General features: G+C 43.2%; 1 protein-coding gene across 4 annotated transcripts in view; it reads left to right on the top strand.

Moving 5' to 3' along the window:
• LOC132391962 (exocyst complex component 6B-like) overlaps positions 1-24,976 on the top strand; it is an 845,841-nt gene that overhangs the window by 730,546 nt on the left and 90,319 nt on the right. The window contains exon 21 of one of the 4 annotated variants that reach the window (XM_059965784.1): positions 20,225-20,759. The exons of the other annotated variants lie outside the window; for them this stretch is intronic. Coding sequence (XP_059821767.1) covers positions 20,225-20,236 — 12 coding nt within the window. The 3' untranslated portion in view covers positions 20,237-20,759. Of the gene's footprint in view, positions 1-20,224; positions 20,760-24,976 lie in introns of those variants that run through there. 4 annotated transcript variants of the gene reach the window in all.

The following is a 24,976-nucleotide window of genomic DNA, read 5'->3' on the forward strand; positions in this document are numbered from 1 at the left end:
ATCTGGCTGTGGACTTGGCTCCAACTACCTGTCTTTCCCCATAACCCTTAATTCCTCTGCAATGCAAAACTCTAACTGTGTCTTCAATATATTTAACGAGGTAGCCTTAACTGCTTCCCTGGGCAGAGAATCCCATATATTCACTATTTTCTGGGAAAAGCAGTTACTCTTCATTTCCATCCCAATACTATTCCCCCAAACCTGCTGAGTCCCTCCAGCACTTTGTGTGTGTTCCCCCGAATCCTGAGACCATGTCCCCTAGTTCCAGTGGAAACTACTTCCCTGCCACTTATCCATCCCTTTCTTTATGTTTTAATAAGATCCTCTTTCATTCTTCTGAAGTAGTTTATTTATATTATTTATTTTATTTATTTTGCAGTCCAGCCTGCAGTAGGCCCATCTGACCCTTCACCTCCTAAAACCCCATTTTAATCGTAAACTAATCACATGACAATGTACAGTGATCAATCGACCTTCCCAGTACATCTTTAGACTGTGGGAGGGAACCAGAGCATCTGGGGAAAACCCACTCATTCCACAGGGAGGATATACAAAGATTCCTCGCCGAGGGCGCCGGAATTTAATCCAATCTCCATCAACCTGAACTAACTGCTATGTTACTGTAGAGTGCAATGCCAGCGAATATAATCCTAGGTGACTCAATCTCTCCTCGAAGGTAAACCCCTTCATCTCTGGAATGAGCAAAACTAACTGAAGAAAACACAAGAAATTGGAGCAAGATTTATTCACACAACCTCTCAACTCTGCCACTGTGATCTTCCCTAAGCCTCAATTCCTCTTTTGTGTTGGTTCTCCTCCCTTTCTCTTTACCATCTACACCTCAGACTTAAACTACTGCACAGAGTCTTGCCATCTTCAGAAGTTTTCTGATGACTCTGCCATAGTTGGATGCATCAGCAAGGGAGATGAGGCTGAGTACAGGGCTATGGTGGGAAACTTTGTCACATGGTGCGAGCAGAATCATCTGCAGCTTAATGTGAAAAAGACTAAGGAGCTGGTGGTGGACCTGAGGAGGGCTAAGGCACTGGTGACCCCTGTTCCCATCCAAGGGGTCAGTGTCGACCTGGTGGAGGATTACAAATACCTGGGGATATGAATTGACAATAAACTGGACTGGTCAAAGAACACTGAAGCTGTCTACAAGAAGGGTCAGAGCCGTCTCTATTTCCTGAGGAGACTGAGGTCCTTTAACATCTGCCGGACGATGCTGAGGATGTTCTATGAGTCTGTGGTGGCCAGTGCTATCATGTTTGCTGTTGTGTGCTGAGGCAGCAGGCTGAGGGTAGCAGACACCAACAGAATCAACAAACTCATTCTCAAGACCAGTGATGTTGTGCGGGTGGAACTGGACTCTCTGACGGTGGTGTCTGAAAAGAGGATGCTGTCCAAGTTACATGCCATCTTGGACAGTGACTCCCATTCAGTCCATAATATACTGGTTAGGCACAGGAGTACATTCAGCCAGAGACTCACTCCACTGAGATGTAACACTGAGCGTCATAGGAAGTCATTCCTGCCTGCGGCCATCAAACTTTACAACTCCTCCCTTGGTGTGTCAGACACCCTGAGCCAATAGGCTGGTCCTGGACATACTTCCACTTGGCATGATTAACTTATTATTATTTAATTATTTATGCTTTTATATTGCTGTATTTCTACACTATTCTTGGTTGGTGCAACTATAACGAAACCCAATTTCCCTCGGGATCAGTAAAGTATGTCTGTCTGTCTATCTGTCTGTCTCAATTCCCTGACCTTCCAAAATTTTATCAACTCCCTTTTTAAATAGAGCGTAGAATATAGAACAGTAGAGGAACTAACTAAGGTAATAAAGCCTAACAACCCCTTCTGACTACACATGGTTTATATTCCATATTCACTTCATTAGGTACACCTGTACATCTCCTCATTAATGCAAATATCTAATCAGTCAATTATGTGGCAGCAACTCAATGCATAAAAGCATGCAGACATGGTCAAGAGATTCAGTTATTGTTCAAACCAAATGTCAGAATGTGGAAGAAATGTGATCTAAGTGACCTTGACTGTGGACTGACTGTTGGTGCCAGATGGGGTGCTTTGATTATTTCAGAAACTCCTGAACTCCTAGGATTTTCATGCACAACAGTTTACAGAGTTTAATGTGCAAAAACACTATCTCTGTGGATCTTGTTAATGAGTGAGGTCAGAGAAGAATGGCCAGGCTGGTTCATGCTGACAGGAAGGCGACTGTAACTTAAATAACCACGTGTTACAGCAGTGGTGTGCAGAAGGGAATCTCATAATGCACTACACGTTGAACCTTGAAGTGGACAGGCTACAGCAGCAGAAGACCATGAACAATTACTCAGTGGCCACTTTGTTAGTTACAGGAGGTACCTAATAAAGTGGACACTTAATGTATGTACTGCTGCACAGAACAACAAAAATGTGACATGTAAGTGATAATAAACTTAAAGGCAGAGTGACTTGAAGTGAGTGACAGTATTTAAGTGTCAGATCCAAAGATTCAAAGTACATTTATTATCAAAGTATGTATACAGAATACAACTTCAAGATTCATCTTCCCACAGAAATAGGAACATCATAAAACAGCAAAAAACAACGTACACAAATGGTAGAAAGCGAATGAACGACATATAGAGTATTAAACATCAAAGCGGTACCATCCAGTGGAGTTCAATTCAGCGCTGTGTGCTCGCCCACTGCTGGCCTCAGGCCCATTCTTTGCCGAAGTGCCTCAGTCCGTATCAATTGATCCGATCAAGCTGCTAAAAAACAGCAATAAAAGAGTAAACAGAATCTAGAAATACATTACATGCAACATGAACCTCAAAATCGCTGAAAATGACTCCACAGCCTCACCGATCAATCTTTACAACATGGATCCCACGACTCCTGTGCTTTCTGCCATCTGCAGCTGGCGAGAGGGAAAGGAAGACCCATCAAATGCAGGCCAACCCTACTAAACGCCCGCCGTTCACCGCTTTTGTCCTCATTGACTCCAACCTTGCATGACGCAGTTGGAGAGAAGCAATGGTAATCATGGGCTTCAGCCTTCCAGGTCTTCAGGCTGCAAACATCACTGAACTCCCTTGGAGACAGCAAAGCACTAGATCACACAACTGGCCCAGAAACATTATCAAAATGTAAATCACAGGCCTCAATCACACACAGCTTAGTAGCAGAATCATATTTGAAAGAAGAAGTAAAAGAAACAGTTTTTTGAACTGTCAGCAGGGTGTCGCCTTTGGCCATGTTGTTTGCTCGTGGCATCTTTAATGTTAATTGGTGCGATCACAGTCAAAGTGCCCAAGGCAGTTGATTATTGAAGTTGTGAAATTGGTAGTTTTATGGCAGTACAGTACTGTATATCAAAAATTACTGTACGTTACAATAAATGGTGCAGAAGTGGGGTAGTGAGGTAGATTTCCTGGGCTCATGGGCTGTTCAGAAATCTGATGGCAGAGGGGAAGAAGCTGTTCCAAAGACGGTGAATGTGGATCTTCAGGCTCCTCTACCTTTTCCATGATAGGAGTAATCAGAAGAGGGCAGGTCCAGCATAGTGAGGGTCCTCAATGATGGATGCTGTTCTCTTGAGGAGATGGTGGGAAGGCTCAACTAACTGACACTCCACACAGCATGCAAAAAAAACCTTGTTCTTACATAACTTTATTCTTGAACAGGAATTTCTGGTACGCTTTTCAGCCAATTAAGTCTTTTTGAAGTATTGTTACTATGGTAATGTAGAAATATGAAGCACACATTAATAGTCTGTCTGTGAAAATAACCCCAAGGTGTTAATTTGCTTTCTGTTAGCAATCATTGTGCCAAACTTGCATACTGCTTATGACTTTACTTTGAACTGACCATAATTCTCGATGCGCTCTTCATGCTACCACATTCAGGTAGGAGGTACTGGAGCCTTAGGTCCCATACCACCAGGTTCAGGAACAGTTATTACCATTTAACCGTCAGACACCTGAACCAGCGTAGATAACTTCATTCACCTCAAACCGGAACTGAATCCCCAACCTACAGACTCACTTTCAAGGACTGTTTGCAATTCATGTTCGCAGAATAATTTTTATTCGCAGTCTGTCTTCTGCACGCTGGTTGTTTGACAATATCTGTTCCTGTATAATTTTTCATAAATTCTATTGTACTTTTTACGTTTCCCTGTAAATGCCTGAAATAAAATAAATCTTAAAGTAGTATAAAGTTTTGACTTACTTACTGCCTGTTATGCCGCTGGCATTTAGGGCAGACATTAAGGTCCTCAATCTCAGGTGGTGTTCAAGTTTTCTCGGTTTTCACTACTGTCAGTCATGCAAGTCCCAGGAGGAGGCTCAGGAATACCGTCACACTCAGATGTAGGAGGATTCTTTTCACTGTTTCCATAACAGGATTGTTAGCCCTGAGCTGAACCCCCGAACCAGGACACTAGTGGACTGCTCTTCATCTGGCCTCTACTTTTTGACCTGTTTGGCTGTTTACCAAGAGCCAAAGTATAAACCTGGTACAGCTCTGCATGTTGTTGAGACATGCAAACATGCAAACCTCGACAAGGTTGTAGTCCTCTTGGATGGGTATAAGATGACTTTCATAATAAATTTACTTTGAACTTTGAACATTCTTTCTACTCATCATCTAGCCTCTACAGCGGGGGTTCCCAACCTTTTTTAAGTCATGGGCCTCTACTGTAAGGGCAGTGTGGACCCCAGGTTGGAAACCCCTGCTCTTTGGGATGAATGCATGTAGGTTTTTTTTTTCCCCCAATCAGGTTAAGTAAGACTAGAACTAAAGGCTGTAGGCTTAGGTGAAGGGGAAATATTTAAAGAGAACCTGAAGGGAAGCTTCTTCACTCATAGGGTGGTGAGAATATGCAGCGAGCTGCAAGCAGGATTATGAGATGCGGGTTGAATTATAGCAACTAAGAGAAGGTCGGATAAGTACGTGTATGGAAGGATTTGGAAGGATATGACCAGGTGCAGGTAGATGGAGCGAGGAAGAAGATCAGGTCGGCATGCACTAACCAGGCCAAAAGGCCTGTTTCTGGGCTGTAGTCCTCTCTAACTCTCAATTTTGCATGCATCTATCGCTCTTTACACACCTATATGATAATATTTCTCTTTCAATGCAGCATGAACCATGAACTTTGTCTACACTTCTCATGACCTCAGTAAAGTAACTACCATAATCAAAGACTTCATCTAGCTCAGGTGTTCCTTCTTCTCCCTTCTCCCATCAGGCAGAAGATACAAAAGCCAGGCTCAAGGGCAAGTTCTATCCCACTGTTCCTAAGACTATTAAATGGTTCCTATTATGATAAAATTGGACTTTTGACCTCACAATCTCTCTTGTTATGACCTTGCATCTTGTCATCTGCCTGCATTTCACTTTCTCTGTAACTGCAATATTTCATTCTGCCTTTTGTTATTTTACCGTGGTTCAGATTCGGATTTCTTTGCTGTTTGTGCGACTTGTTCTTTTTTGTGCGTTGGGTGTTCTTTGAACGGGTTTTGATGGTGTTTCTTTGTTACATGGCTGTCTGCAGAAAGATGGATCTCAGGGTTGTGTACTGTATCCCATACTTAGATAATACATGTACTTTGACTTTATGTGTACATCAGAATAAACAGTGTAATGCATAATTTGTGCTAACAAGCAACACACTGCGCTGGGCGGAGCGCCAGCAAGTGTCACCACACCAACATATCCAGCCCACAATGTTCAGCAGAGCAACACAGAACACAGCAAGCAGCAAAACAAGATCCTTTTCTTCATCCTACCCACACAAGTACATGGACAGTCCTCCAACTCCAGACCTCCAGTCTCCAGACTTCAGCCATCCAGCACCATCTCCTGGACTTCTGATCGACCTTTAGGCTTCAGTCTTTGGTATTGACCCCCAAACTTCAGCCTCAAACTCCAGATTTGCTGACTGACCAGTCCTCCTGGCTGCACAGACAACTGATTCTGGGATCCACCAGCCTGGCACAGCCTGACATCCACAGATTTCCCTGATCAGCCATCCACCCTGACCCAAACCCTAACTCTGCTCTCTGTTCCCTGAGCTATTCCTATGAACCTAGGAAACAACTATGTCAGAGCCACGACATCGATGGAGACCGTGCATTACTGCAGCTCAGCACCATCTTGACCAGATATACCTTATGCTACGTCAATGCACTGCTGTAATTAATTCATCTGTATAAAAAGCAAACAAGACAAATTTATCACTGTACCTCAATGTATATGACAATGATGGACCAATTTACAAATTTTGAGGGGAGGACCCTTCTTGTGAGCTACTGTTAATCTTGAGAGTTGCCAACATTTTGTACTTATTCTTGTAAATTTAACCTCCCTCGACAGATTCCAAACTATAATTTATATCTGGCCATCTATAATTCTGAATGAATTGTATCTGAATCTTTGATTAGATTCCAAATTTTAACTCATTCCTGATCTTCTGTATTCCACATTTACTGGAAAACCAGCAGGGAACTCTGGAGGCACTCCCTCTCATGGTGTAATACACGAGGCCACTATTTCTTCAGTGAACTGACAACGGAAGTTTCATTTGCTTACTTTATAGGTGAGTAGGATGCAGAGCAGAAAGTGTTGAGGTGACTTACACTCAGTGGTCACTTTATTAGGTACACCTGTACACCTACTCGTTAAGGCAAATATCTAATCAGCTAATCAAGTGGCAGTAACTCAATGCATAAAAGTGTGTAGACATGGTCAAGAGGTTCAGTTGTTGTTCAAACCAAACATCAGAATAGGGAAGAATTGTGATCTAAGTGACCTTTACTGTGGAGTGATTGTTGGTGTCAGATGGGGTGGTTGGAGTATCTCAGAAACTGCTGATCTCCTGGGATTTTCATGCACAACCGTCCCTAGAGTTTACAGAGAATGGTTCAAAAAACAAAAAAAATTCTAGTGAGCAGAAAATTCTTTGTTAACAAGAGAAATCAAAGGAGAATGGTCAGTTTGATTCAAGCTGACAGGAAGGCGATAACAACTCATATAACTGCACATTACAACAGTGGTGTTCAGCAGAGCATCTCAGAACAAACAACACATCGAGTCTTGAAGTGTAAACACAAAGTACACTTCAGATGCTGTGGTCAAATCAACACATACAAACAAGCTGGATGAACTCAGCAGGTCGGGCAGCATCCATTGAAATGAGCAGTCAGCCAAGACAAAGGGTCTCGGCCCAAAACGTTGACTGCTTATTTCAACGGATGTTGCCCAACTGCTGAGTTCATTCATCTTGTTTGTACGTGTTAAGTCTTGAAGTGATTGGGCTACAGCAACAAAAGTCCATTAAAAACTTACAAATCACACCAAATTTGAATAGCGCAGTGGCAGCAAGATGAGTAACCCCAACACCCCCCCTCCCCAACCATGCAGAAAAATAAATTAGGCAAACTGTGAGAACGTCAAATGCTAAACCTCTCTGCGTCAAAGGAAACTTACAATTCACACCAATTTCTTTTTGCATGGGGGGGTGGTGTGTGGGTGGTTTGGGGGTTTGATGTTCTCACAGTTCGCCCGAGTTGTTTTCTGCATAGGAGGTGGGTGGATTGTTGGATACGCTTGCTGCTGTTGTGCGATTTAATTTGCGGTGATTTTTTGTGGGGGATGGGGTTTGATGGGTTTTTTTTGAACGACTCCATGGTTTTCTTTGCTTCATGGCTATTTGGAGAAGACAAATCTCAGAGTTGTATACTGCATACATACTTTGATAATAAATTAACTTTTGAACCTTTGAACATACACTCAGTGGCCACTTTATTGGTTACAGGAGGTACCTCACAAGGTGGTCAATCAGTGTATGTTTACAAAGGGAATTGAGAACGTTGGTCTGAGACAGCTGTTCATGAAGAGTTCAATCTCAGGGTACAGGGGACAAAAAAAGAGGAAATAAGAAGAAAACTGTTTTTCAGCCAATGAGTAGTTACATTGTGAAATGTTTTGGGAAAATAATGTTAAAATAAACGGCTATGAATGAGTTTGAGGCAACTGCTCTGTTCAGAGAAAAGGAAGTGGTTATAAAATTGGCAAGAAGAGGCTAAGAGTTTTCGTTGAGAGGAACGATGGTGCAATAGACAAATTACTGGAGGAACTCAGCTGATCAAACATCATCTATATAAGGAATTGGACATGGACAGTCAATGTTTGGGTAAAAGCTCCCCATTTCCCATCAAATATGATATGCAAGTTGATTGGTTGCTTAAGATGGGTTGGCCTTTATTAGTTGAGGGATTGACCTGCAGGACCTGTGAGGTAATCGTTTTTTTATTGAGGTAAATGCGGAATTGGCCCTTCTGGCACATCAAGTCAGGCCAACCAGCAATCCCTCGATTAAATCCTAGCCTGATATGCAACAATTTACAATGACCAATTAACCTACCAACTGATATTAAACCTGATTCTGAATGAGAAATATATAAAAAATAAATAAATAGTGCGAAAAAGAGAGCAAGATAGAAAGGTAGTGTTCATGGTTTCATGAACCGTTCAGAAATCTGATGGCAGATGGGAAAAAAATGTTCTTTAAATATTCTATATGGGTCTTCAGACTCCTGTACCGCCTCCCTGATAATAGCAATGAGAAGAGAGCATGCCTCTGATGGTTAGGCTCCTTAGTGATGGATGCTGTAGTTGTGGCACTGACGCTTGAAGATATTCTTAGTGATGGATGCTGCCTTTTGATGATGTTCTCGATGGTGAAGAGGATTGTGCCCATAATAGAGTTAGCTGAGTTTAGAACCCTCTGCTAAATCTTTTTTCATCATTTGGCCCTGATGAAGGGTTTTGGTCTGAATTTCCCTCTGTAGATGCTGGCTGACCTCCCAAGTTCCTCCAGCACTTTGTGTGTGTTGCCCATGAACCAATGTGTTATCCACCCACCCTGCTCATGGACTGTTTGTCCCACTTCCATGGAGAAGGCTACACAGCATCCACACCAGGATCATCAGACTCAAAAACGGTTACTTTCCCGAAGCAGTAAGGCTGAACAACACCTCCACCCACTAACATACTCCTGCATACCCCAACCACCACTACTTTATTATTTCATGTCAATCACCTATGTACAGACACTCCTGTGCCTAGCGTCACTTTATATACATATAGTCAGTCTATGTAGATAAGCTATCTTATGTACTTATAATATTTTGTTCTTTATCTTATTATTTTGTGCTACATTCGGTCTAGAGTAACAATTATTTCGTTCTCCCTTACACCTGTGTACTGGAAATAACATTAAACAATCTTGAGTCTTGAATCTTGAAAAATACCCTCACCATTCCCTTTATTTACACAACATATTTATTTTAATAAAGTAGTAATTTTGTATCTGTACTGTACTGCTGCTGCAAAACAACAAATTTCACATCATCTGAAACAACCCATCCTGATGGTGATATAAACTGAGCCATGGCTGTGGAATTTATCGTATGAAGAGCGTTTGATGGCTCTTTGTCTGTACTCACTGTAGTTTAGAAGAATATGGGGGGATCTCATTGAAACTTATTAAATACTGAAAGGCCTAGGCAGACTGGATGTGGAGAGCATGTTTCCTACTGTTGGGGAGTCCAAGACCAGAGGATACAGGCTCAGAATAGAGGGACATCCGTTAAGAACAGAGATGAGGAGGAATTTCTTTAGCCAGTGGGTGGTGAATCTGTGGAATTCATTGCCACAAACAGCTGTGGCGGCCAGGTCATTGGGTATATTTAAAGCAGAGGTTGGTACGTTCTTGATTAGTAGGTGTGTCAAAGTTTATGGGGAGACAGCAGGAGAATGGGGTTGAGAGGATGATGGATCCATGATGGAATGGCAGAACAGACTTGATGGGCTGAATAGCCTGATTCTGCTCCTGTGTCTTATGGTCTTATAGCAGACATAAAACTATCAGTGACATCGACTGTTTATTCCTCTTGATAGATGCTGCTTGAGCTGCTGAGTTCCTTCAGCAATTTGTGTGTGTTACTCAGGGTTTCCAGCATCTGAAGAATCTTGTGTTAATGAAATACCAAGGTTTTATTATATGTAAACCTGCAGTTTATGCGATGGACCCAGATGAAATCACAGGATTGCAGTGTGTTTTTAATCCTTAATGTAAGTGCAGCTTTGGTTTATTTCTCCCTGCTGTGGCAATTAAAAGCACGTGTATCTCATATTTCGGTCCTCATTTAACTCCAATATGAAACTCTCTGGGGAAGCAGTTCTCAGTTCTCAGTGGAGCTGACAGCAGATACTTAATCTATAATTTGGAGTTCTATGCATTAGGCAAATCAGATCACTGACAGCAAATTAATTATGTGGGGGCTTGTATTCTGTGGGAATACTGTGTGCAGTTACACACCAAGAGGAACGAACGCTCTCCTCCATTGAGCACATCTCCAAGGAGTTCCTGCTGCAGCAAAGCGGCATCCATCATCAAGGGCCTCCACCATCCAGACCATGCTCTCTTCTCACTGCTGCCACCCGAAAGGAGGTACAGGAGCTTCAGAGCTCACACCACCAGGTTCGGGAACAGTTATTTCCCCTCAAACATTGGGCTCTTGAACCAGAGGGAATAACTTCACTGAACTGTTGAACTGTTCCCACTAAACTGGGCTTACTTTCAATGATGTACTCATGTTCTCAATATTTATTGCTTATTTATTATTATTATTATTATTTTCCCTCTTTTGGTATTTGGCCAGTTTGTTGTTTTTTCTGCGCATTGGGTGTTGTCCGTCCTGCTGGGGGCATTCTTTCATTGATTCTATTATGATTCTTTTATTTACTGTGAATGCTTGCAAGAAAGTGAATCTCAGGGTTGTATGTGGTGACATATATGTTTGTTGTTGTTCAGTCATTAATTCGAGCCCATCTCTTTGTGACCTCATGGACCATAGGGTCCATGGGGTTTTCATGGTAAGATATGGAAGTAGATTTCCAGGCCTTTCTTCCACACAGATACTGCTGCTGCCCAGGTTGGGACCCGGCTGGATTTGAACTCAGGACCCTCTGATGTCCAGTGTCGATGCCACTGCACCTACAGCCAAAATATATGTACTGTCATAATAAGCTTACTTGGAACTTCTTAAGTGAGAGGGGGTGGGAGGAACTCTGTATTTCATATTTGGATAGGGTAGTTCTTTTAATGAATCAGTTTTGAAACTGAGTGTTATCAACAATATGAATGTTTATCTTAACGGCTGTGCTGAACTGTCTCTTTGTCTCCTTCAGCTAATTCTGAAGTTACACATACACCCCTGTTGGCCAGGATTTTCGAAGATTTAGACCTGTTGACAAAGAAGAACTAATGTTTGTCTGATGAGGATAGGTTGAGTGGGCTGGGGCTTTTCTCTTTGGAGCAAAGGAGGATGAGAGGTGTCCGAATAGAGGTGTACAAGATGACACCTAATAAAGTGACCACCAAGTGTAGAACATGGAACAATACAACACAGGAACAGGCCCTTCTGCTCACAATGTTAACCCAATCTTTTAGACCATTAGAGCATAAAACATCAAAGCAGAATTAGGCTATTCAGCCCATTGAATTTGCACCACCATTGAATCATAGCTGATTCATTAGCCCCCTCAACCCCATTCTCTTATCTTCTCCCTGTAATCTTTGATGCCCTGAACCTGTCGACCTCTGCCTTCTAAGTTGGCCTCCACAGCCGTCTATGGCAGTGAGTTCCTCAGATTACCAGCCTCTGGCTAAAGAAATCCCTCCTCATCTCTTTTCTGAAGAGACATCCCTCTATTCTGAGGCTGTGCCCTCTGGTCCTAGACTATAGGAACCATCCTCTCCACTTCCACTCAATCTAGGTCTTTCAATATTCAATAGATTTCAATGAGATCCCCCCTCATTCTTCTAAACTCCAGTGAGTACAGGCTCTGCTGGATCCTCTCCAATGCCTGCTCCTAATAAGTTAACCCTTTCACTCCTAGAATCATTCCCATGAAACTCCCCTGGGTCCTCTCCAATACCTGCACATTTTTCTTAGATAAGAGTCCCAAAGCCAGACACGATACTCCCAGGTGCAGTCTGATCAATGCCTTAAAAATCCTCAGGATTACATCCTTGCTCTTATATTCTAGTCCTCTCAAAATGAATGCTAACATTGCATTTGACTTCCTTACTGCCTCCTCAACCTGCTAGATATCATTTAAGGAATCCTGCGCAATGACCCTTTACACCTCTGCTTTTTGAATTTTCTCCCCATTTCTCCACAGAAAATAGTCTATGCCATTATTACTTCTACAAATGTGCATGACCATACACTTGCCTATGCCATATCCCATCTGTTTTTAACCTGCTCTAAGATCAATCTAACCCACATAGCCCTCCATTTTTCTTATGTCCATGTGCGTATCTAAGAGTCTCTTAAATATCCCTAACATATCTGCCTCTACCACCACCCCTGGCAATGTGTTCCATGAAATCACTCTCAGTGTAAAGAACATATCTCTGATTTCCCCCTATCCTTTCCCCCAATCACCTAGAAATTACACCCCCGGCATTATTTTTTTATTTAGTGATACATGAAGGAGTTAGACCCCTTTGGCCCTCAGAGCCACACCGCCCCTACAACTCCTGACAAACCCGATTAACCATAACCTAAGCATGGAACGATTTACAATGACCAATTAACCTACCCAGTACGTCTTTGGACTGTGGGAGGAAACCGGAGCACCTGGAGAAAACTCACACATTCCATAGAGAGGATATACAGAAATTCCTTACAGAACGGCACCGGAATTGAAGAATAAATTCTGGAATGCTCCAAGCTGTAATAATGTTGTGCTAACTGCTGCAGTGGTAAAAAGTCTCTGGCTATCCACTTGTTCTATGCCTCTTACTATCTCATGCATCTCTATCTTGTCACCCCTCATCCTGCATTGGCCGAAAGAGAAAAGCCCTGGCTCGATCAGCCCATCCCCCTATAGCATGGTCTGTAGTGCAGGCAGTATCCTGGTAAATCTCCACTGCACCCTTTCTAAAGCTTCTACACCTTTCACATAATGAGGTCACCAAAACTGAACAGAATATTCCAAGTGTGGTCTAACCAGAGTTTTATAGAGTTGCAACATTACCTGGTGGCTCTTGAACTCAATCCTAACTAATGAAGGCCAACTCACTATACACCTTCTTAACCACCCTATCAATTTACAGTACTGAGCAAAGGTCTTAGGCACGTACTTACAGCTAGGGTGCACATGACTTTTGCAAAGTACTGCCACAAAAAAAAATCAAATTTCATGACATATATGAGTGATGAATACACTGATTCTGATATTGTGGACTGACGGTAGAAAGGGGGCAGGGAGAGGGGAGGGAGTGGGAAGCACCAGAGAGACATTCTGTAATGATCAATAAACCAACTGATTGGATTCAAATGACCTTGCCTGGTGTCTCAGGGCTAGGTGTGTCAGCACCCGTGCCAACCCCTCCCACCCCACCCTGTCCCTGGCACTCCTCTGCCACACACCTCCTGCAGCGTTCCACCCTTGAGATTCCCTACATCCTTTGTTTCTGCCAGATTTACAAACTTGCTTCCTGCTCCACATTGACAAATACAGTACTATGCAAAAGTCTTAGGCATCTAGCTGTGTATTTATGTTTAAGACTTTCGCTCAGTGCTGTATATGATATGAAATTTGTTTTGAAGATATAAAAAAATATAAGTTACAAAAATGAATAAAATTGCGAATGATAAATAATTACAGTTTGCCAATTTCTTACTTCACAGTAGTTCCATGATACTATAATTCAACAGTTGTAAGGGGCATTTGGAAATTCATGGGTGGATGGAATTAGGCACAGATCCAACACAAACTTGTGGATTGTTGGTACTAGGGACCAAATGGCCTAATCCTATACTTCTGTCCCTTGTCTATTCCCATGACGAATAGTTAGTGTATCTTGCTGTCCCATTCTATGTTGTTGCTTTTTGGTTGGTTGTTTCCATCTCTATCAGATGCTGGAACTACTTGATCATTTCCAGGAATAGCCATGACTAATTTTAATTGGTTTGTGCTAAAGCCACGTTGTCAACTGTAAATTAGATCACAATATGTCCCAACACCAACCCTGGGAAACCCCACTCGCCAATTAACTATAATTCCTCAAAAATGTTTGCATTGTTGATTCACTGTCATTTTGATGCACATTTATGCAGAACTGTAATGACTTGCCATTGATGGCCCATAGGCAGCAAAGTCGGCTTCTAAATAGATTGGAGTCTCCAAGATCATCAACAAGCAGTTTGTTGAATTATTACATGTTATTTTGCTCCCGTACAGCAGTTAAATCTGAGTTTCTCCCATTCACTTCTGCCGATTGTGTTGCTTATCGTGAGGAGACTTCCAGAGCATGTCTCAGAAACAGCATCAGGTTTATTAGCACTTACATACGGTCAGTGCTGTAGTGGCATCCGCACCGGACCTTGAGGCAAGTGGTCGCAGGTTCGAATCCGGCCGGCTCTTTGCACACTTTCCATCCGTGCTGGGTTGAGCATCGAGCTAGCAACTTGGCCTCATAAAAGACAAATACTAAAGAAGGTTGGCATCTGATGTGCCACAATGCGTGGAGAGGAACAGCAACAGTACTGTGCACATATATATATAACTAGGGTGCCTAAGAATTTTGCACACTACTGCAGTAATTTTTATGTATTGCACTGTACTCTGTCACAAAAAGAACAAATTTCATGACATCTGAGTAATGATACGGGTCTCTATTTTGTACTGAGAGTGGGAAGGGGGCAGGAAGATAGGAATCATGGTTGGTTAAAGGGAAGGGGGTGAGAAGCACCAGAGAGACATTCTATAATGATCAATAAATCAATTGTTTGGAATCAAACGTCCTTGCTTGGTGTCTCAGGAATGGGTGTACCTGCACTCCCGTCACCCCCTACCCCTGGCACTCCTTCTCTGCCACCTGTCCCACACACTTTCCGTGGCACTCCACCCTCAGCATCCCCAACATCCTTTACTCCTGCTAGAGTTATAAACTCGCTCTCCACTCCACGATGACAAATAGAGTACTGTGCAAAAGTCTTAGGCACCTTTGCTGTGTATATATACCTAAGACAGTACCATATGTCATAAAATGTGTTGCTTTGTGGCAGCAGGACAGTGCACAACATAAAATTATCATAAGCTATAAAATAATAAAAGAACAAGTAGTGCAAAAAGAGACCAAAATAGTGAGCTTGTGCTCATGAGTTCACTGACTGTTCAGAAATCTGATGGCGGAGGGGAAGAAACTGTTCCTAAAATGTTGACTGTGTGTCTTCAGGCTCCTGAGCCTCCTCCTTGTTGGTAGTAATCAGAAGAGGACATGGCCAAGGTGGTGAGGGGCCTTCATAATGGAAACCATCTTCCTGAGTCATCACCTTTTGAACGTGTCCTTGATGGTGAGGGCTAGTACCCAAGATGGAGCTGGCTAGGTTTACAACCCTCTGCAACTCTTTCTGATCCTGTGCGTTGGTGCCTGTGTATTAGGTGGTGATGCAACCAGTAAGAATGCTTTCCACTGTACATCTGTAGAAAATTGCTGGAGTCTTTGGGGGACATATCAAATTTCTACCTCCTAATGAAATATAGCTATTGGTGTGCCTTCTTCATAATTGCAACAATACATTGGACCTAGGGTAGACTTTCAGAGATGCTGACACCCAGGAATTCGAAGCTGCTCACCCTTTCCACTGCTGATCCCGCAATGAGGACTAGTATGTGTTCTCCTAACTTCCCCTTCCTGAAGCCCACAATCAATTGCATGGCCTTACTGGCACTCAAAGGTTATTCTTGTGACACCACTCAACCAGCTGGTCTATCTCACTCTCGTGTCTGTACTTGTAAAGGATTTTCTGGTATTTGTGTGAGAGTTTGAGAGTCCATTGATAGAAGTCAAGAGTACCCGTGACTTTGAAAAATATTTGTGATAGATTTTCTGGGAGTTAGTCAATATTTTCAGAGGGATTTCTGGCATGTGTCAGTGTTTGTAAAGAATTTTCTGAGAGTTTGTCAGCATTAGTGAGCTATTACTAGATATAAATCAATATTTAGATTCTAGACACTAAGTCTTAGAGTAAGCACAGTGGTGTATCTAGTGTTGCTACAGATTCATAGCTTCAGTCATACTGACTCAGTTCTGACCTCACCAGGGTCTCTGTGGATTTTGCACATTCTTCCCTGAGCACATGATTTCCCTCTGGATGCCCCAGACTGTTCCCATATCCCAAAGATACTGGTAGGTTAATTACAGTACCACTGTCTTGAAGAAAGGGTTGTCCCCCCTCTTTATACTGGCTATCTCTTATGTATTTTTCAGTCCAGATGAAGGGTCTCCACCCAAACCTTCGATTGTCCATTTCCCCCCTCAGATGCTGCCTCACCTGCTGACTTCCAGATACAGCCCAATCCATCACCGGCAATGCCCTCCCACCATTGAGTATATTTATAAGGAGTATTGCCACAAGAAAGCAGCATCCATCATCAAAGACACCCACCATCCAGGCCATGCTCCCTTCTCGCTACTACCACTGAGAAGGGTACAGGAGCCTCAGGACCTACACCACCAGGTTCAGGCTCACTTCACTCACCTCAATCAAACTGATTCCACAACCTACTTGCAAAGACATGTCATCTCATGTTCTCAGAATTATTCATTTTTTATTTGCACATTTTGTCTTATTTTGCACATTGGCTGTTTGTCAGTATAAACTTTCATAAATTCTATTTTTAATAAAATTGTTGAGTCAATGGGGACTTGCAAAATTTCTTCAGTGTCCTGAGAAAGTAAAGGCATCAGTGAACTTTCTTGACCATGATATCAACATTGTCGGAACAGTATGGGCTATATTATGATGTTCACATGTGGGAACATGAAGCTGTCAGCCCTCTCAATCTCAATTCCAATTATAATTGTGATTGAGGTTGCGAGGGCAAGAGTGCATCTTATCGGACTGAGAACTATTTATTAATCTTATAACAGTGGGCTAGATGCTGTCCTTGAGCCTGGTGGCATGTGCTTTCAGCCTTTGGTATCTTCTGACCAATGGAAGAGTGAAAAAGAGAGAATGTCCTGGGTTCTTTCGGTATATTTCTATATCTTTTTCCTGTCTCGAGTGCTTACAACCCACAAACTTGCTCTCCTAGTCAAGGGTCTCAGCCCAAAACGTTGACTGTTTATTCATTTCCTTAGGTACTACCTGACTTGCTGAGATCCTCCAGCAGTTTGTGTGTGCTGCTTTGAATTTCCAGCATCTGCAAAATTTCTTGTGTTTATCATTATTAATTTAATTGATACAAAGCTTTTTCCCACCCCCCTTCTCTTCACCTGCCTATCACCTCCCTGTGGTGTCCCTCCCTCTCTTTCTCCCACTATCCATTCTATCAGATTCCTTCTTCTCCAGCCCTTTACCTTTTCTACCCATTACCCAGCTTCTCACTTCACCACTCCTCCCCCACCCACCAGGCTTCACCTATCACCTTATACTCTTTCCCCTTACCCCGCCCGACTTTATTGTGGCATCTTTCCCCTTCATTTCCAATCCTGATGAAGGATCTCTGTCCAAAACATCGGCTGTTTATTCATTTCCATAGATGCTGCCTGATCTTCTGAGTTCTTCCAGCTTTTTGTGTGTGTTGCACAAACTACCTCTCCTGAGTTCCCAGATACATAGACAAACACAGGGACAACCATCATCACTACTGTCAGTAAGGAGTATGTACGTTCTCCTCGTGACCACGTGAGTTTCGTCGGGATGCTCTGGTTTCCTCCCACATTCCAAAGACGTACAGGTTTGGGTTAGTGAGTTGTGGACATGCTGTGTTGGCACCAGAAGCATGCCAATGCTTGCGGGCTGCCCCCAGCACATCCTCGGATTGTGTTGGTCATTGACACAAATGGCACATTTCACTGCACGTTTCAATGTACATGTGACAAATAAAGCTAATTTTTAATCTTCTGTTATATTTTTGGAAGTTGGAAGGTGTAGAAAGCATGTTTTAGATTGAAGAAAGAGAAAAATACAATACTGGAAGAGGTGATACAATATGCACCACATAAGTTTCCAATTGAGGTCCCTCAGCTCATCGGATCTCGGGGAGACCTGTGGTAGTGAGAGAGCTAACATATAATATCTGTCGCATTTTTCCTATAAAGTGCTGCTCCTGCTGTTCAAGCTGTCTCTTCCTATGGGAGTACGTCAATATTTACAAGGAGCTAAAGGTACCTTCTGTGCAGTGAGCTGTGTTGGCAAGGCCAAAGAGGCTGTGATGGAATGTGCCAGTGCACGAAGCATTTCCACGATGATGTATTTGTGAATCACCGGACATTCTGCCACAGAGCATGAACTCTGAGCAAGAAGAAAAATCCCCTTCCAGTCCAATTCCACCCAGTGTTGAAGCAGGCACTTCAGAATTCCTCGCTTTATTGTTAAACAATCATAAAAGCTGATGAACCACGCACAAAATGCTGGAGGAACTCAGCAGATTAGACAGCATCTATATAGAGTAATAAATGATCCATCAGGCTGAGACCCTTCATCAGTCATTGATAGTTTGATGTCTTACTTAAGACATGGGAGCAGAATTAGGCCATTCAGCCCATTGAACCTGTTCTGCCATTCCATCATGGCTGATTTATTATCCCTCTCAATCCTATTCTCCTGCCTCTCTTCTTAAACTTTGATGCCCTTACTAATCAAGAACCTGGACTGGAAAGGAAGAGGGAAGAAACCAAAATAAGAAGGTGGGGGAAGGCGGAGGAGTGCAAGCTGACAGGTAATAGGTGAGACCAGGTGAGGGGGAAGGTAGATGGTTGGGGGAGGGAGGATGAAGTAAGAATCTGTATGCTGATAGGTGGATTGGGTAAAAGGTTGAAGAAAAACAAATCTGATAGGAGCGGAGAGTGGACCATGGAAGAAAGAGTGAAGCCAGGTTTCTTCAGCTCTTTACTTCGTCCATGTATCAGCTTGTACTCTTCCTCCTCCCCACCCGCCCCTCACCCACCATCTTATTCTGGACTCTCTCCCCTTCCTTTCCAGTCCTGATGAAGGGTCTCAGCCCGAAACATTGACTCTTTATTCCTCTCCATAGATACTGCCTGACCTGCTGAGTTCCACCACCATTTTGTGTGTTGCTGTGAATTTCCAGCATCGGTCAAATCTCTTGTGTTTATAAAAGCTGATGAACAGCAGTGAGAGGAGGATCACCCAGCCTAATGCAGCCTAGACTACCTTTGTTACAGCCAATCTTGGAACGTGTCTGAAATCAACAGGTGCAGAGATAGGTGGCACGGTAGCGTAGCAGTTAGCGCAACATTTTACAGCACCAGTGATCACAATCAGGATTCAATTCCTGCTGTTCTCTGTAAGGAGTTTATATGTTCTCCCCATGACTACCTGAGTTTCCTGCATATTCCAGAGAAACAATAAACAAATTGTCTGGAATCAAATGACCTTAAGTAAACACAAAGTACACTGCAGATGCTGTGGTCAAATCAAGACGTACAAAAGCTGGATGAACTCAGCAGGTCGGGCAGCATCTGTCGAAATGAGCAGTCAACGTTTCGGGCCGAGACCCTTTATCAGGACTGAAGAAGGAGGGGGCAGTGGCCCTATAAAGAAGGTGGAGGGTGGAAGGTGCCAGGTGAAAAACCAATCAGAGGAAAGATCAATGGATGGGGGAGGGGAAGCAGGCTTCTGCTGACACTTTAGTGTGTGTTGATCAAGATTTCCAACGTCTACAGAATCTCTCGTGTTTATATTTTGAACCTAATGTGGTTTGGATAGTTCTGCACTGAATCTACTGTTACATACCCCATGGGTATCTTGTGACTGCCTTATGACCATAATGTAATTGAGTATCTGGTGAGCATGATGTAATGGTGTTGTGATGGTGGGGTGATGTAATTTCCCACCAGTGTGAGGTCACATGATGACATGTTCCAACAGGTATAAAACGAAGAAGCCTGCTGTGACACAGGAGTTTTTGTGTTGAGTCATCGTTTAATTCGTCAGTTACTCCATTATGCTGCGTATTTGGTCTCATGTCGCAGTTTCGTTTTAGAGTGGAGTTTTACTTTCTACTGCAAGGTACAGAATCGTTGTGCTGGCAGTTTTGGCCAATCACTGCCAGTTATGTTTGATGTATCTTTGATTTAATTTTAAAGTTGAAGTATTGAAGAGTGAAGACTTTACTGAAGTACAGGAACCCGAAGGATCGAGTAAAGTCGGTGTCGCCGCTGGTTTACTACAGGATCGACCTTATTGTATCTTCGTTCAAGAAATGGTGACCTGCATCTGAGATAACCCCTACCTGTAAGAGTAGAAAGGGTTGTGCAGTGTTCATTCGCCAAGAAGAAGGACAGTTCCTTTAAGCCATTTTTATTTCCTTCATCGTGAATCCTTTGGGCAAGGCATATTTTGGCTGGGATCAGCTGTAACGTCACGTCATCGAGGAATTCGTTACTTCAGGAAAGTCTCTCCTAATTGACTGTATAAGTCACTTGGACTTTCGTATTTACCACTTTAAGACTGTGTTTGCATTTACCATTTTAAAAATTGTTCCAGAGTTGCTGTATAGCAGTTAACTTCCAGTTAAGTTAGTCGATCGTTTACTTTTCATTTTTATTGAGCAGAGTTTAATAAATGTTTATTTGTTCATAAGACCCGATTCAATTCTATATTCATTGTTGCTGGAGATGTACCGTAACACACAACTTGAGTAATGTGGCAAAACACCACAGTCTGCTCATTTGTTCACATTCATTTCAGTTTGATTATTGACATTTACGGGTGTTACTATTCTGCTAATTGTTGATCGCTCTTGATTGTTTGCACTATTGTCTTGTACATTGTTGGTTGCTATTGTGTTGTCTGTTACAGTATTGTCCTGTGTTTTTGGCATTGAACCACAATCAATTCTGGTGCATTTCACATTCTGATTCTGATTTGGAGTACAGGTATTGTGTTCAGTTCTGGTCGCCTCACTATAGGAAGGATGTGGATGATTTAGAGATGGTGCAGAGGAGAATTAACAGGATGTTGCCTGGATTAAAGAGTATGTTTTATGAGGATTGGATAGGTGAGCTAGAGCTTTTCTCTTTGGAGAGAAGGAGAATGAGAGGAGACTTCATAGAAGTGTACAACGTGATGAGGCACAGATTAAGTGGACAGCCAGTGACCTATTCCCAGGGCAGCAATGGCTAATATAAGGGGCCATAATTTTATGGTGATTGGAAGAAACAATGGGAGGGGGGATGTCAGAGGTAGTATTTTTTATACAGAGAGAGGTGATTGTGTAGAATGCCCTGCCCTCCTAGGGTAGAAGCAGATACATTAGGGACATTTAAGAGACTCTTAGATAGGTGTTTGAAAGAAAAATAGAGGATTCTATGGAGGGAGGGCTTAGATCATAGAACAGGTTAAAAAGTTCAGCACAACGTGGTGGCCAAAGGTCCTGTACTGTGCTGCAATATTCCATAACCTCTTCACTCTAGGGAGCTAGGATAAGTATGCAATGTATACATTTCCCAGTACACAATAAACATACTACGACTGAAACTAAGTAGATTGGTGTCTGCTTGGTCAAGCACCTTCATTCCATACACAAAAGGGAGAATTTTCCAGTGACCAACCCTTTTAATTCCAATGCCCATTCTTATTCCAACACGTCCTCCACTGCCACGATGAGGCCACTCTCAGGTTGGAGAAACAACAGCTCACGGTCCATTTGTGTAGCCTCCAACTTGATGGCATAAGCATTGACTTCTCCAGCTTGTGGTACTTTCTACCCCTCCCTCTTCTCTCTTTTTGCATTCCCCATTTTGGCTCCTCTTCTCTTCTTTTTACTTGCCCATCATCTCCTTCCCTTTCTCCATGGTCCACTCTCCTCTCCCATCAGGTTCCTTCTTCTGCAGCCCTTTACCTTTCTACCAATCACTTCCCCCCCCCCCGCCAGCTTCTTGCTTCATTCTCTTCATTCTCCCCCCTTCCCCCAACCACCTGGTTTCACCCATCACTTTCCAGGTTGTTCTCCTCCTCCTCCCTCCACCTTGTTATTCTGAATTCATCCTCCATTCCTGATGAAGGGTCTCAGCCCGAACCATCAACTGTGCATTCCTCTCCATAAATACTGCTTGACCTACTGAGGTCCTCCAGCATTTTGTGTGTGTTGCTTTGGATTTCCAGCATCTGCAGAAACTCTTGTGTTAATAGGTATTATGTTTTTTGCTCAGTAATTATGAAGGACACTGCTGAAGGTTAATTCAGCGTTAGTCTGCCCACAAACAGATTCATAGAGTGATGCAGCACAGCCATTTAGCACAAATTGTACATACTGTATTGACCAATAATCTTTTGCAATATTTATTAATTTTTCTAGGTTATTGTAATTTCATGTCTTTGCACCCTAATGCGTTTTGCTGCAAATCAACAAATTTTGTGTCATATACAGTCACTTTATTAGGTACATTTGTGCACCTGCTCCTTAATGCAAATAACTAATCAGCCAATCATATTGGCTGCAACTCAATGCAAAAAAGCATGCAGACATGGTCTAGAGGTTCAGTTGTTGTTCAGACTGAACATCGGAATAGGGAAGAAATGTGATCTCGGTGACCTTGATGATTGTTGGTGCCAGATAGGATGGTTTGAGTATCTCAGAAACTGCTGATCTCCTGGGATTTTCACACATAGCAGTATCTAGAGTTTACAGAGAATGGTGTGAAAAGCAAAAAAAAAAATCCAGTGAGTGGCAGTTTTGTGGGTGAAAATGCCTTGTTAATATGCCCAGTTTGGTTCAAGCTGACAGGAAGGTGACAGTAACTCAGATAACCACACTTTATAATAGTGATGTGCAGAAGAGCATCTCTGAATGCACATGTTAAACCATGAAGTGCATGGGCTACAGTAACGGAAGACGACAAACATACAGGAGGTGTCTTATAAACATAGAAACATAGAAAATAGGTGCAGGAGTAGGCCATTCGGCCCTTCGAGCCTGCACTGCCATTCGGTATGATCATGGCTGATCATCCAACTCAGAACCCTGTACCTGCTTTCTCTCCGTAAAGTGGCTATTGAGTGTAAGTCAGTGATACTAAATCAGTTTCTGATCCCAGCTCAGCTGTATTTGGTCCTTATCCCTCTAAACCAGGGGTTCTCAATCTTTTTTATGATATACACCCCTTCCATTAGTCAAGGGGTCCGTGAACCCCAGGTTGGAAACCCCTGCTTTAAAGCTTTCCTTTGCATGTTCCTGTCCAAATGTTTCCACATGTTGGTGTTGAACCTACCTCAACCACTTGCTCTGACAGCTCGTTCCATTTACAGACCACCCTCTGGATGAAGAAGTTGGTCCTTCAGGTCCATTGTAAATCTTTCCCCTCTCACCTTAAACCTAGTTTTTGACTCTCTTCCACAGTTTTCACCTGGTGGGGTATTAGATTTCATTTCATCTTTTGATAATATAACCTTCCTCTCCGTGGTGGATTCTGGGAAGAGGTTGTATGGAGTGGCATCTCACAACCCACTAATGCACATTTCTGGAGTTTCTCTGGTTGGCAGAACCAGTACTCACACTTAATAACTTCTCTTTTGGCTCTTCCCACTTTCTTCAGACCAAGGGTGTAGCTATGGGTACTCGCATGGGCCCCAGCTATGCCTGCCTCTTCATATGTGGAACAGTCTATACTCCAAACCTATACTGGTACTGCTCCCCAACTTTTCCTTCGCTACATTGATGACTACGTTGGTGCTGCTTCTTGCACCCATGCTGAGCTTGTCAATTTCATCGACTTTGCCTCTAAGTTCCACCCATCCCTCAAATTCACTTGGTCCATCTCGGACACTTCTCTCCCCTTTCTCCATCTTTCAGTCTCCATCTCTGGAGACAGACTGTCCACTGACATCTTCTGTAAACCCACTGACTCTCATAACTACCTCAACTATACCTCTTCCCACCCTGCCATATGCTAAAATGCAATTCCCTATTCCCAGTTCCTCCATCTCCGCCGCATCTGCTCCCAGGATGAGGCTTTCCATTCCAGGACATCTGAAATGTCCTCTTTCTTTAAGGATCATGCTTTCCCTTCTGCCATCATCAATGATGCCCTCACCTGCATCTCCTCCATTTCCCGCTCTTAGGCCCTCACCCCATCCTCCCAACACCACAACAGGGCCAGAGTTCCCCTTGTCCTCACCTACCACCCCACCAGCCTCCAGATCAAGCACATTATCCTTCTCATCTTCCGCTACCTTCAACAGGACCCCACCACTAAGCATATCTTTCCCTTGCTATCCCTCTTTGCTTTCCGCAGGGATCGCTCCCTCCATGACTCCCTGGTCCACACGTCCCTCCCCACAGATCTCCCACCTGGCACTTATCCCTGCAAGCGTAAGTGCTACACCTGCCCCTACACCTCCTCTCTTACCACCATTCAGGGCCTCAAACAGTCCTTCCAGGTGAGGCAACACTTCACTTGTGAGTCTGTTGGAGTCATCTATTGCATCCGGTGCTCCTGACGCAGATTAGGGGACCTCTTCGTCGAGCACCTCTGCTCCATCTGCTAGAACAGACAGGATCTCCCAGTTACCACCCACTTCAACTCTGCTTCACATTCCCATTCAGATATGTCCATATATGGCTTCCACTACGACCATGATGAGGCCAAACTCAGGTTGGAGGAGCAACACCTCATATACTGTCTGGGTAGTCTCCAGCCCCTTGGCATGAACATTGAATTCTCCAACTTCCGGTACTTCCCTCCCCCTCCCTTCCCCTATCCCAGTTTCACTCTGCCTCCTCCTCCAGCTGCCCATCACCTCCCTCATGGTTCTGCCTCCTTCAACTACCCATAGTACATTCCCCTTACATTCCTTCTTCACCTTTCCAGCCTATCCCTTCCCTGCTTCCCCCTCCC

Source organism: Hypanus sabinus, chromosome 3 (genome assembly GCF_030144855.1).
Source record: "Hypanus sabinus isolate sHypSab1 chromosome 3, sHypSab1.hap1, whole genome shotgun sequence".
Classification (NCBI taxonomy): domain Eukaryota; kingdom Metazoa; phylum Chordata; class Chondrichthyes; order Myliobatiformes; family Dasyatidae; genus Hypanus; species Hypanus sabinus.